Source organism: Crocodylus porosus, unplaced genomic scaffold, assembly GCF_001723895.1.
Source record: "Crocodylus porosus isolate Cpor-Errol unplaced genomic scaffold, CroPor_comp1, whole genome shotgun sequence".
Classification (NCBI taxonomy): domain Eukaryota; kingdom Metazoa; phylum Chordata; order Crocodylia; family Crocodylidae; genus Crocodylus; species Crocodylus porosus.
This window is the reverse complement of record NW_017728933.1, coordinates 5,167,428-5,181,177: the sequence shown is the minus strand read 5'-3', so window position 1 is coordinate 5,181,177 and position 13,750 is coordinate 5,167,428. Positions and strand designations below refer to the sequence as shown.

The 13,750-nt window shown below is 40.1% G+C and overlaps 1 protein-coding gene across 4 annotated transcripts in view; it reads right to left on the bottom strand.

Annotated features, from left to right (window-relative positions):
• The window catches only part of NSD3 (nuclear receptor binding SET domain protein 3), a 54,584-nt gene that overhangs the window by 18,102 nt on the left and 22,732 nt on the right, over positions 1-13,750 (bottom strand). For 3 of the 4 annotated variants that reach the window (XM_019546095.1, XM_019546093.1, XM_019546097.1), the window contains exons 8-15: positions 13,102-13,202; positions 10,549-10,594; positions 9,325-9,455; positions 8,788-8,916; positions 7,487-7,613; positions 6,897-7,094; positions 6,192-6,362; positions 1,946-2,095 (exon numbers count right to left, since the gene is read on the bottom strand). In XM_019546095.1, the coding sequence (XP_019401640.1) occupies positions 1,946-2,095; positions 6,192-6,362; positions 6,897-7,094; positions 7,487-7,613; positions 8,788-8,916; positions 9,325-9,455; positions 10,549-10,594; positions 13,102-13,202 (1,053 nt within the window). The remainder of the gene's footprint in view (positions 1-1,945; positions 2,096-6,191; positions 6,363-6,896; positions 7,095-7,486; positions 7,614-8,787; positions 8,917-9,324; positions 9,456-10,548; positions 10,595-13,101; positions 13,203-13,750) is intronic. The other variant, XM_019546094.1, reaches the window with a different exon arrangement.

Genomic DNA, 13,750 nt, shown 5'->3' with positions numbered 1-13,750 from the left:
ATAGCAAAAGGAAGGGATCAAGTCAACTTACAATGCTGGATTAAAAATTAAATTCATATTTTTCTGTGACATTTTCTTCTTCTTTTGGCTGCATCAAGAATGCATATAAGCAAGCTAAGGAATTTCAAAACACATTTAGATCAAATAAGGCAAGCTGACACGGGATCTGATGTTTCAATGATGAGCATAAATTCTTGAATATTCCATGACATTTTTTTTTAAATCCAGACATTCGGGAAGTGGTCACCATTTTGTAACCATCAGACCAATCATCAACTTTATGGAACACTTTTTATCCAACATTGTCATGACTGAATCCCTTAGCAATCAATCAGTTAGTGTGCATATAAACCAGCCTATAGGTTGATCAATGCTTTTCTGCATCCAAAGTTGTTTTGGGCTGGCTTGTTTTCTAGCAGATGTGTTTTACTGTGAGCACACATCTTGAAGCCATCCTCACTGGGTGAAGCAGCCGAGACGATCAGTAAACACTTGCTACAATCTACACGCAAATTTAATGAGTCCCAGGGCAAAAAGACTGGGAGAAATTTACAGCAGCATTTTAAAGTTTTTTTTTGTTTTTTTTCATACTATGAAAAAAGTTTTGATTTTTACCTCCAAATATTTATCAGAAAATCTTGTCCACCTATAGACTTTCAAAAATGTCACCGCATTAATTGATTGTAGCATCTTGCAAAAAGCATTCCTTAAACAACCAGTGACAAAAAAAAAAATCACTTCCTATATTTCCTCTGTCAAAACGGTAATAAAATGAAGCATTTGGATCTTCCAGAGCTCCCCAGCCCCATAAGTTAAAGTTTTTTTAAAAGAATTTTTGTAAACTATTTCAGAGGAAATACAGACCCAACATAATCACTGAAACAATATCCAATATGGTAAAATGCCAAGAGATGCAAAAACCAAAATAAAAACCAAACACAAAAAACTCTCAGTGCTAAGCAAGAAAAAACTTTGCTCTTATGATGCATTAGTAAGATATTGCTCAAGCTAAGCAAACGGAGGGCTCAAAATAATTTTTGTTGTTACAAGTCACACAGATCTAAGCCTAGTAGCAATGTGAAATGATCTAACTGTAGGATGACTAGCTGGGTACCATTCCTGAACACTCTTCGAGAAGTCAATTTTTTGTGGGGATAGGCTACGGCCTCTGAACCTGACAGACAGACACTGCAGGGTATTTTTCCATTAATTCCTTTGATAAGCCATACCAGCACAATACCAACATGGTATAAAGCATTCACCTTGTTTTTGAAAAAGCATCTCTTCTGATCCTGCCATAAATGCCCCCCTGCTGTGCAGGACAGACTCCCCAATTCCATCAATTAAGAAGCATTGCTCCGAGAAGTGAGCAAATCAGTCACGTAAGTAAAGAAAGGAGCACCAATGTACAGAGAAGCAGGCAAACGAGCCATCTGCCTTCTTAAGTCGTCAGTTTTCCTCTGGAATGCCAACTTTCCCATATAAACACGCCACCTGACAAACCTCGTGTTCTTACTGTTGCAGGGTCTGCATGAGCTGTACAGGAGATCTGGAGTAGGAGTCTCTTCCCTCAGATCAAGGCAATTGAGTAAGTTCTTAAAAGTAATTTAGAGGTGCTGAACTAGAATACTACTAAGCTCTGCTCCCCCTTCCTCAAACTTACTGCTAGCTAGACAGCCCCCTTAAAATTAAAATAACCTAACGTCAGATACAATCGGTGATTTAGCTTCTGGAAGAAGAATTTTGGGATGCTAATTATTTTAAGCCCTTTGATGATAAATATTTTGCCAACAACATCAACACAAGCTCACAGTAATCAACGAATGAAATTCACTAAAAGCATCAGGTGGTGCTGGACAAGCAAACATTTGTTTGAGTTAAAAGAGAAAAAGAAAAATAGGAAAAGCGAAAGTAAAATTAAAGAGAAGGAAACTATTTTGGTTACCTTTCTCACATTTCTTTTTGGAAGCTGACGAAGGAGGAGGAATCATAGGTAATTTCATCAACTCAGCACGATTTGATTCATTCAGTAGGTAGTGGGACTTATAGGCATATGAACTGAACAGGGGGTCTGAATGATCCTGCACTACCAGCCCTATACGAAACAAACAGAAAGAGATGAGTTGCAATGAAACTACCCATGATTCCATAAAGGTGAAAATAAAATAAATCAAATGAACACCTAATATGCATATATAAGTTTGAAAGAAAAAGATAATATGAAGAAAAAGAAAAAACGGACAGAAAAGGATTCTATAGCTACCACAGAAAGGTCAAGCTGAATTCTCGGACGGGCTGAATTCAAGTGTAAGTGGAGAAACTGAGAGTAAACAGGCCATATCCAAGTGGAATGTCCTTTGTGCCATCTTTCTGATTTGCAGACTTAAAGACCTGCTGCTAGTTCCCCATGAGTCCCCTCTTTCCCAAATAAAACAGCTGGCCCAATTACAAAATAAAGGTAACTGAGTGACCGCATCAGAACTGTTTCTTTCAGAAGGGACTGTCAACTGGAAGGGCCAGAGACTGTGTACAGGGGATCCCAGAACTCAACCACCGCTACAGCCGTGCTCCAAGCTTTTGCTTTATTTTAAATCATTTGTTTCATTTACAGTTGCACAGAAAAACGTCAAGATTTGAAACCAAATGTGAATGCTGCAAGCATGCAGAGCAACAGAACGGCTGTTACGTCATATAAAGTTCAAGGAGTCTGCAATTCCACAGCTGGGGGCACTGAACATTTACCGCAACTAAAGGTTCAATATTTTGCTCTCCTAAATGTCTACAGTTGCTTCTTGCTCTCTGCCTTTCCAAAAGGACTAGCTGGATTACAGCACATTTCCTAAACGGGTCACTGAGTCAGGCAACTCAGAGTCAGAGAGAGTTTTAAATCAGGAATGCGGGATGCTGGTAAACTGGGTCATCTGGCAAACAGCACAACACAGAACTTAAGACCCAAGGAAGCTTGAAGACAAACTCCTTGTGGGACAGGAGGGGACTGGGGGCGGGGGGGGAAATATTCCACGGTGGTAACTGTGGAATTTGGACAAGAAAACATGGGAGCCCCTGGTTGCATGGGATGAGTCAAATAGTCTGCTGGTACTTCGACACCTACATTTTTTGTCTTTCTAAAAAAGGCACCACATCTGAAAAAACACAGCTCTTCCCTCCAATACCAAGTAGTGTGTTAAGAGACAGCTAGCACTATTTTCATATGTAGGCAACTGAATGTTAATATGTTTTATTCTCAGTTTAAGGGTTCAGCGCTCCCACCATACCCCAGAGTTTCACCAGTTCCTTCTTAACTTCACACCGACCATCCTGACCCGGTCTGAGCCTACTAATGCTGCCAGGTGGGCTGCTGAATGATGATGATGTGCAAGGTGCACTCCCACTTCCAGCTGCCCTGTATAGAAACCGGTCCCTATTAAAACTTAAGAGACCCATGTCATACTGCTGTGGTACATGGGGACTTCACTTAGTTGCGAATTCACATTGTAAACTTTCTCTAAGAATAAGTTAAGGAACAGTGAATATACAGGACTGGAAATTTTAATCTATGCAATACTCATATGTTTCTTGTTAACAGAAAGTATAGTCTTGTGCAGAGTTAGGGCTCAGCTTCCAAGCAGCTGTATATCCAGCTACAAAATTACACCACTGTCAAAACGAAGTCAATTGAAGGAGGTAAGGACTTCTCCCCTCTACCCTGCTTTTATTTATTTTTTTCATAAAGCAGCAGGCACGCCAGGTCTGCACCTCCATTCTCTCTGATGCAGTCATGGTAACAGCAGGGGAGGCTCTCTCTAAACTACTGGGCAATGACTACGCAAATCTGGAAGCCCCGCCCAAAATTCTGCTTTCTGCTGTGCGTGCTGAGTAAAATCCAAATGCTTGCTGAGGAACAGCTTGGGTTCCCCACCTGTAGGATAACAGTATTAACCTCACAGACAGAGAAGCTGCTTAGGTTTTGTGTTTGTGTAGCATTGAACACATGGACAACACCTTGGAAAACAGCACTCAAGGGCTTTACTGTGATAAGCACCAAAATGGCCAAGTCCTGACAAAGTCTATGCACTGTGACTCCATAAATACAAATACCACATAATACAAAATAGCTGAATATCCTGGTACCAGAGCTTAAAAATGGTACGCAGAGCAGACACAACTGCAACAGACTACAGGCGCTCCCCAGATTAACCAGTGATCCTCCATTCTGGAAGCATATAATTAAATTTCATTACAATCCCAGTCAAAGCACAGAGCCCTTCATATGTAGCAACTGACAGACCATCTAAACTTAACGCCTTTAAGTAAACCTGTTCCAAGCAGTGCCTAGACCCGAATGACCTACCTCTTCATGCACAAAGCAAAGCAGCAACAGTTGAAGGCAACTGTAAGTTCCCCTCAACTAAATCTTTCATCTCAGAGTGAGGCTGTTGCTGGACTTTTTAAGAGGAATATCTAGGATGACTGCTCAGTCATCAATAGAAAGTCTCAGAAGCTGGTTCTTCACACTCCTGTACCCGAGTCCAGCATCAGACTAGTCCTAAGCAACTGGCATAAAATCTTGAAGTTTAGTTTTACCCGTTTGCTCTACCTACAGCAGGATTTTGTTCCAGCACATTATCAGCTGACAACATTATGCAAGACTTTTTCCTCCTCCTGTGTTTTTCCTGCACATCTGGTCATAATTGTTTGTTAAACTCTTAATGTAAAGAGCAAGCTAGAAATAGTTGTCAACACTTATGGGTGTCTAACAAAAGCACCTCTGGATACATATACACAGGTTTTTGTTGCTTATAAAATTCAGAAATAGGATAATTAGAATCGTTTAGGTGGTATACTTTTACATACACTAATGAAATCAGAATCAAAATTAATGTTAAATCAAGACATTATCTAAAAACTTAGCAATACAAGATCATAAAAACCACATGCTACAATCATAGGTTGGCATGTGTGTATGCTCGTGCCATGCCCAATGTGACTTCACCCAACACATACACTGCTTAGGGAACTGTCCCAAAATACTAAGACAGGCTGATTTATGGAAAAGCACTGAACCATGTTGCAAGCACCTTTGGACCACACCCTTGGAGAGCCGCTCTCAGGCTCAGCGTTCTAAAACTTACTGTTTCCCTCTGAGCCTCTGGACGCCATTTCTCTGGAAAAAATTAGATGCATTTAAAAGGGCAAGAACTTTGTCTCCATTTACCTTGATCCTCTGCGACTGCTCCTGCACTCTACTTCTGAACAGGGAGAGCACCTGACTCTGGCTCCCTCACCCTTTTCCTAGGTCCTGTATCTACTGCTCTGTTCTTGCACATGCAGGTGGATTTCAAAGCCACCGTGTACTTCACCTCCTTTACTAGCGAGTCTCGAACTGCTGAAACACATGATGCACTGAGTGCAAACTTTCTGAAGTACTGCGTGGGTATTTTCATACATTACTCACTCTCTATAGCTCCAATTGATTCTCACACCCTTCACAGAACACGGTAGAGAGATTTCTGCATTGTGCTTTTTAACCCAAAGTAAAATAAAGTGAGTGGAACGTTTTATCTTGCCTTCTGCCAGAAGTTCAAGTTAAGCAACTGACAAGCTTGCTCTGGTGTCAAAGGCAAAGAAAAATAATAGCTGAAGCAAATGGAAAACTACCTTCTTATCAGTGTTTTATTTATTTAGGTGGCACTGGGTGTAGTACTCTTCCAACACAAACACAAAACAAAAAAGAAAGTCTCAAACTTAATGGGAGCTAGATGTAAAAAAAGAAATAAATTCTCTAGGCCTTAAACAAATATCATCTATCAGCTAAAAGATGCCTCATTAGTTGCAGTTCATAATGAGGCTGAAGAGGCAGTAAAACAATACTATAACATGCTCAGTTGCAACTGAGGACTCTATATCTACTGGTTTTGCCAACTGGCAATATATGGATGTCTTCTCAGCACCTCAAATTTGTGTGTTAATACCATACGTTAAAGGCCAAAATAGGTACGTGACAATCTAGTGAGGAATAAATGAAAAATCACGTGCACTTCCTATCCCCCAAAACCCAAGAGGAAGCATGAAAATCAAGGAGCCCCGAGAGGGGAAAAAATGTTACTTGGTAAGATATCCCAGTTTATTCATTTAACTGTACCAATGACCATACCAGCTATTAAATGGAAGGAAAAAATAGTACTGCTCACCTCTTGCACAAACGAAACAAAAGCCTACATTTACAGCTGATGAAGAGTGATTCCTTTTGGAATGGTTACTACAGATGAGAATGTGGGATGACACAAACAAGCTTCCTGCAGCAATACAGCCATCTCCTGAGTGATAGGCAATGGGACATCTCAAACATCTCACCATACGACCTGTTTAATATAAATGCAAAAAAATGTACCATGTCACAGTGGAATTAGGATATGACAGAATACACCACGGAGGGATGCAACTTTGGTGTTATTCTCCCGTCAGAAAACTCCTGTTAACTTTGATGTGGGGGGTGTTCAGCTTACATGACGAGAAACCCCACTTGGTTCTAACCATTCTAACAGTGGTGGTTTTGACTGCTGCTGCATAGCCCGTTGCCGTCTACCTGCTTAAAATGTATTTCAGCCGTGTGTACACTTGACCAGCTGTTGAAACTGAATGCCAGAGGCTTAGCAGCCAAACGAGTCCAAATACCACAGAAACTATTTTGATGCGTCAAGCAGCTGCTGTTAACACAGCCCCATCAAAACCGAACTGTTTCACAAATAAACCAATGTACCAATGGCCAAACTAAACACGAAAACCTTAGTAATACATGTCCTCACCCTGCCTACTGTATCATTATTTTCTGCTCCTCATTTCATCATCATAAGTTGCAGTTTCCCGATACTGCCTGAACCTAACTGCGTTCTCACCTTTACTTGCTTTGTGGATGTCCTTATCCATGGAGCAGGCAGTACAGCAATGCTGTGGGCAACGAAATCCTCGTGACTCAAAGACAGCAGTGGCAAACTTACGAACACAGGCCTCATGATAAAATTTACCACAGGTGCTGACAGAACACCGCTTCACATCTTTGCCAGGAATCTTGCAGGAAAAGCATGTATGTTCGCCTTTTAGGAAAAGAAAGGAAAAAGACGTAAAAAGTTAACATTCATTATTTTCTGCGAGGCAAGTTTGCAACTTGAGCAGACAATCAAGTCCCCAAAGTTAATGTAATGAATACACCCCTCGCTACATAACTAATCATGTAATACTATGGCATATATTAATCGTCTGATCGGTATTACCCCAAGTCAAGCTTGGAGCTCTCTTGCGCTAAGTGCTACACAAAGGCAAAACACGACAGAGCCTCTGCCCTGAACCGTTAGCGACTTTGTCTTAGGGGAAATCAAGGAGAGATTAAGAGGCTGTCCTTGAACTTTATTTACTGAGGAATGGTTACTGAAGCTTCCTCCAACCATTGTAATCAATAATCCTCACTCAGGCGCAGCAATGCATTTACCATTTTTACATTCTGTGCAGACAAACTTCCCATCAGGTATTGATGTCAGCCCCAGGCACTCCATGTGAAAGACACTGCAGCATTCTCCTTCACAGGACACCAAAGACTCACCAGAGCTCTCGCAGATCTTAAAACAGACAGGAAGGGAAAAGATAAAGCAGCTGAAATGATTTAATATAGGCAAGTCACAGAGCTGAAAGCAAAGGCAATACACACTGGCTGAAGCCTCATCCTACTATGACACTCCTGACTTCAGAACAATACCAGGATTGTTGGCCAAAACCCCTCAACAGATCTGCTGATACTGAGTGGAGGATTCTTCCAGCAGTGGCCGAATCTGTTCCCTCTAACAAGGTACAGGCAGTCCTCAACTTGCAACGTTTAGAGTTACAACGTTTTGCACTTACGTTTAGAAACTGACGCCGTTTCAACTTTATGACGTCAGTTTCAACTTTACAACGCTCGATCTGATGTGACACCACGCCAGCGAACAAGTTCGCTACGTCACTCATCTCCCTGGAGAACATCCGTCCAAACTGCCTTGGATGCTGCCGTTAAGAAAGCAGACAAGACTCCAGAAAAACCTGCAGCCGAGACTCCAGCCAAGAACCCTTCAAAAAGTCCAACTTTCAGAAAGTCCAGCAAAGTCACCTCAAAGAAGTCCTTTCCAATCAATGTTGCTATTTACAATATAAATACATTAATGCAGGTATATTACTCATCCAGAATTGATAGAGTACAAAATTCTGGGGTATTTTTGGTGAAAATAAGGTATCCGGTCTTGGTTCAGGAACAAAGCCCCCATTTATAACATCGTTCCTTATAAGAAAATTGGTTCCGAGTTACAATGTTTCGACTTAAGACCCAACTGCCTCATAAGTCTGAGGACTGCCTGTACTCCCATTCTTAATAAATTAAGTTAGCATCCACCCTTTGGTAGTCTTTTGGATTCAGATGTAAACCTCAACTCTTACACATGCCTGCATCTTCTATTGGCCTGAATGCTTTAAATAAGGTTTCACTTGGTTTTACTCTGAAAGACTTTAGGATCTTCACAGAGAAGATAACACAGCATCTTGTTTATTTAGTGCCACTAGCCGGTACAGACTAGACTGCGTCTTCCATGAACTTAGGCTTGTTAACGTACACAAACCATTCCCAGACTTTCTATCTTTTTCAGGATATCCAGTGTCAAATTAACAGACTTGCTCAAAACACAGCTGCGTAATTTTGAAAAGGTTTCTACTCTGGTAGAAGACCTAGCATTTGAGGATGCATCTGTTTACTAGGATGCCACCTACCTGACAAACCGTATCCTTCTTATTTGTTCCAGTGCCTCTTCTTGATAAGCTAGAATCTACTGACTGCACATCAGAAGCATCAGCATCTGCAGCAGCTGATGGGCTGTCTGAGTTTTTTCCAAAGCTACCCTACAAAGGAAACACCCAAAACCATTCTAAAGCAATCCACTTCCAACAGATTAAAGGCAACAGTAAGTCAGAATTGATTAAAAGGTGTAACGTATATATGAAGGTTTTGACCATTATTAGAAAGCCTATGGACCTCCCTATAGTGACTCAATAGTTTGCGTCCCAATCAACACATGTCCTGGGTCAGGACTGGGTGGGTGGGTGGGGGAAAATACATAGTGATGTCCAAGTCCCCGACCCACCTTATGAAACTCTCCATTGCCACAACGTTCCCCATTTTCAAAAAAACAAAACAATTCTGAATGTGTCTATCAGGTTACTCACCTATTCATAGCCTGCAGCCTTAATTATTTCTATTTGTCCATTCAAGAAACTACAAAATCTGCATGCAAAACATTACACATTTACCTGCAGATCATTCAGTCCTCTGGAATCAGAGTCAGACGTATCTCTGTACACTGAGCTAGTCAGTTCTACATCAGTTGAGGCACGACTCCTTTTCTTTAGAGGTTTACAAGAATCTGAAATCTCGCTGGCACCTTAACACAACATACTGAAATTAATCCCAAAATATTGCTTGCAATTTCTTTTTAATTGTTAAATCCCTAAGAGAGAAATAGCTGAGAGAGAAGCCTTTGCAAGCAACACACTTGGCCTCACACCTTCAAGTCTACCACTCTGGCCAGAACACAAAATCGTTCTGTCAACAGCTTCCAAGTCTCATTTAATAGAACAAATTAAAACTTCTCCATAACTGCTGCACAGGGTGACATCCTGAAACAATGTACCAAATTACTACTTCCCAGGGAAGGATAAAGCCAGCTGGGTTACCAACCCATCATTCATCTTACAACCATTACTGTGAAGAAACGTCTTCATTTTAATCAATTCAGCATTTATGAAACTCAAGAGTTTCATAAACTTCAACTTGGAGTACTTTGAATCACAGAGTGAAAAGTTTAAAGCAGACCAAGAATACATACTAAGTGTATCTACATGTGAAATTAGCACACCTGAATAAACTCTGCCACAGTTTGTGCCAGAGCTCATTGCTCCCGGGCGGCAGCATTTACAAGTAGGCCTGAGACGGTAGCACCTTGAGCCAGGGCATTACAGACCCAGCTGGCAGGGAGCCCAGGGGGTCAACCTGCCAGTCTGGAGCTTCTCCGCCCCAGCTTAACATGGTGTGGAGGGGCTGGCTGGGGCACAAGGGTGCTACTGGTGTGGGGCAAGCCCCCTGCACTGGAGCATCCTTCTGTCTCAGCCAGCCCCCACCACTGGCTACACATGTTGTGACACATTAAATAACTCTGCCATAGGATGGTACTTGTGTTGGGCATTACTATCCTATGGCAAAAGTTCATTAGTTTATTCCAGCCTAGTGGCAGGCAGTGATGCTTTACTGTGGAGCTAATTAGTCAACTCCACAGTAAAGCATGTACGTAGATGCCCCCACTGTCTTCTAAACTAGCCTTACCAATAAGCATCTTCATAGGAGAAAGAAACATCACTAGCAAACATCAGGGGGATTACTGAGTTTGCACCGACTGAGAGCCACCAGCAAGTCAGGGTGACTGGCTTGTAGACCTGGCATTAATAGCTAATATTGGTTTTTAGATCAGTCAAACTCACCTTTCTGTAATCCAGTCTTCACTGCTGTCTGTGGAACCATTTCAACCTGTTTGAATAGGAAAATCCAGAGTTAACAGAGGAATTTCCCCCCCTAGTATTAAAAAGAAAACAACAATTAAGTTTAAGTGATTAGCATATCTGAACTCAGAGGCAGTCTGTCAGTCCCCTTCTCAGCGTGAGCCTTCTGTCCTGTTGGGATATAATCCTAGCTGCCTAGGCTGAACACCAGGTGCCAAGGCAGCCATATGTGCACTAGCAGCAAGTCCTTTCCAGCGATTCTCTTTGTGCATGAAGATGAGAGGAAAAAAACTTTATCCGTGTCCAGCAGGCAGGAGAGGGGTTCGGTTTGGCAGCCAATCCTAGCGCTGTTGTAAAACCCCACACCTGCATAAGTACACATTTACCTTAACAGGCATGACACTCAGGTTAGCGAGACAATGTGTTGCCATTTTAAGGCACTTCCACCAAGCATGCACGCTTTTGCTTCTGAGAATATGGACCTTTTCTCTGTACAGAGTGCTGCAAGGACCATAAAGGTGAGGATGTGGACTTCATACAGAACACTGTAGAGCTCTATACAGCTGGAGATTCAACATCAGTACGAACTGAAGTCGACAAGTTTATGGTCTTGGAAAAGCATTTCAAGTTCTTGGTCCTACATCGGAGGGATGAGATTAGAAATCGTTCTGCCATCATACATGTAACACACGGAAATTTGGTGACTACCAAAATTAAATGAAGCAGCTTGTCTCTTAAGATCCTGGTTTTTAGGTTAAGGATTGCAAGTTATTTCTTACAATGTGGTTACATATGCATGTAGAAACACATTTAGTAAATATTTAAGGATTATTCTATATTTTTTTTAAAAAATATTTTATTTTGTTGTACAATAGGTAAAAACATACAATAGAAGGATTTGTATAGGATACATTTTGTAATACAAATATAAAATCTAAACAATCACTTATTTCTCTACTACTCACTGTAACAGTAGCATTAACATTTTGTTTTTCCCCCATTTATTATACTCATTCCAGTTATAATTTTAAACCAAGTGGTTGCAAACTGAATTTGACTCAGCTGCAAGAAAACTCGACTCTGGATAACAAATATTGTTGCGTCATTTTAAGAAGTTACTCAGATTTTTAAAATATAACTTAATACATTCAAGGTTATGCGCATTACAGTGCATCTCTGATTATTTTAAGTTTTTAGTTTTATACTTTTCCTGAGAAAAGCAACTCCATGTTCATAGTCTTAGTTAGCTACATAATATAAAGCAAGCATAGCTAATTGGGACCCAAGAAGTTTATATTGTTGGTTCTTGTACCTTTTTTAAATTAAGGTAAATGCAGAAGGGTTTGTTTAAAAAAAAAAAAAAAATAAGGAAGTTGAAACGCCTCACATCAAGATTTTCAAGGAACTATACTTAAACACATTTAGGTTGTGTTTAAGTTTCAGTGAGAAACGTACACTTTGTAGTTAAAAATATGTTCTTCTGCCTTTGTTGGCAACCCAAACACAGATCATGGTAGCGCACAAGAAGCAAACCATGGAACACAGAAGTGACTAGGTCTGTTTTCAAACTCTAAAAGGTAAATGAAACAAAATAAAGCATTAATTTAAAACAGAGATAAAAAAGGAGAGAGATAATCCTATTATAAGGTTTAAAAAAAAAAAAAACCCAAAAAAACCCAAAAACCCAAACCTTTAACTCAGCTGTCCCTTTAAAAAAAAAAAAAAAAGTGCCCTTTGGAAAGAGCTACATAAGAGAAATGTCCATTATACAAAATTCTTAGGTTTCACGGGTAAATTACTTTACAGTTTAAAACTGGGGGGAGGAGGGGAAAATCAAATGTGCCCAAGGAAAAGAACCAACAATTTTGACAAATTTGTTAAAAAAAATATTATTCCTTTTTAAAATTAAATTACATTGCCCATTCAACTTGCCTCAGTCTCCACTCAGAACTTTCCATTTTAGAAAAAGAAGCAACAACATTTGTCTGTCTGACATCCAAATTAAACAAGTGCCCTATACATCTTAGTTCTACTAAAAGAAAAAGAAAAAAAAAATCAATCCCAGAAGACCTGTTTTCTGTCTGCCAATATAAAAATCGTATTAATCATTTGTAAGCTAAATTCAAATCGTAGCGAGTTCATTTTCCAATGGTCAAATTAAATCAGTCTAATTCTCTTTGAAAAACAAAATCTCAATACAAACCAGCAGCTAAACCAAGAGTAAGAAGAGGAAGGAACCTGGTGGCAATTCCATCAAATAGAAATGACTGAAACACAACAGAAATTTCAAAGTAAACATGTACGGTTCATTAGGAGGTCTTGCATCATTGAGTTCCCATTATCCAAAGCCTGACTGATACTGTGAAGATGCCAATAGCAGAGTCACAGCAATGGTATTGACAGGGGAATTTCATGAAGGATAGTCCAAAAGGAAACCCGATGGGGAAATGGAGAAAAATAAAAAAAAGGCACCAATATAAGCCACAACATTTATGAATACAAAATATTTTAACTCTCTACATGGAGGAAGCCAACCTGCTCCTTTTTGATCTTCTTCTTTGGCACAACTTCGGTGGATTTCTCAGACTCTGAGCGCGTTCTAATCGATCTTCTCTGTTGTTTCTTTTCTACAGAACCTAAGGGAGGAAAAGAGTTTCTGTTATGCGATTCCCCCAATTTCAGTACAGTAAGAGCTCTCCAACACCATTACTCAACTCAAGACTTTTTTTCTTCTTTGCATATACAACTCAAACATTTTAAAAGATCAATTTAAAGTTATCTGCCAGTTGTTGCCCTGATTGCAGACAAAACACGTTAATTCTGTGTGCAGAACATGGATTCAAAAAAAAGACACCAAAAAAAAAAAAAAAAGCAGAAGGGAAAGGCTAGAGCACACAGGTTTAAGCATGGCATGTTTCAGGCTCTGCTTGGGTCATTCTTCTTTGCCTTTCTTATGAAGGTATCTATAATTTAAGGAAAAATAACTCCATAATCCTGGAAATCCTTAATTTAAAGAAACATCATGTCATCTAAAATGTTGTAGAATTTCAAAAGATTCAGAACTTAGTTCTGTATCAGAACTCTAGATTTTACTAAAAGTTTCAGCAAGAGACAAGCTACAGCGACTGCACTGAATTAGAAACCTGAAACGTTTACTAAATGATTTCAGGATACTGAGGAGAGG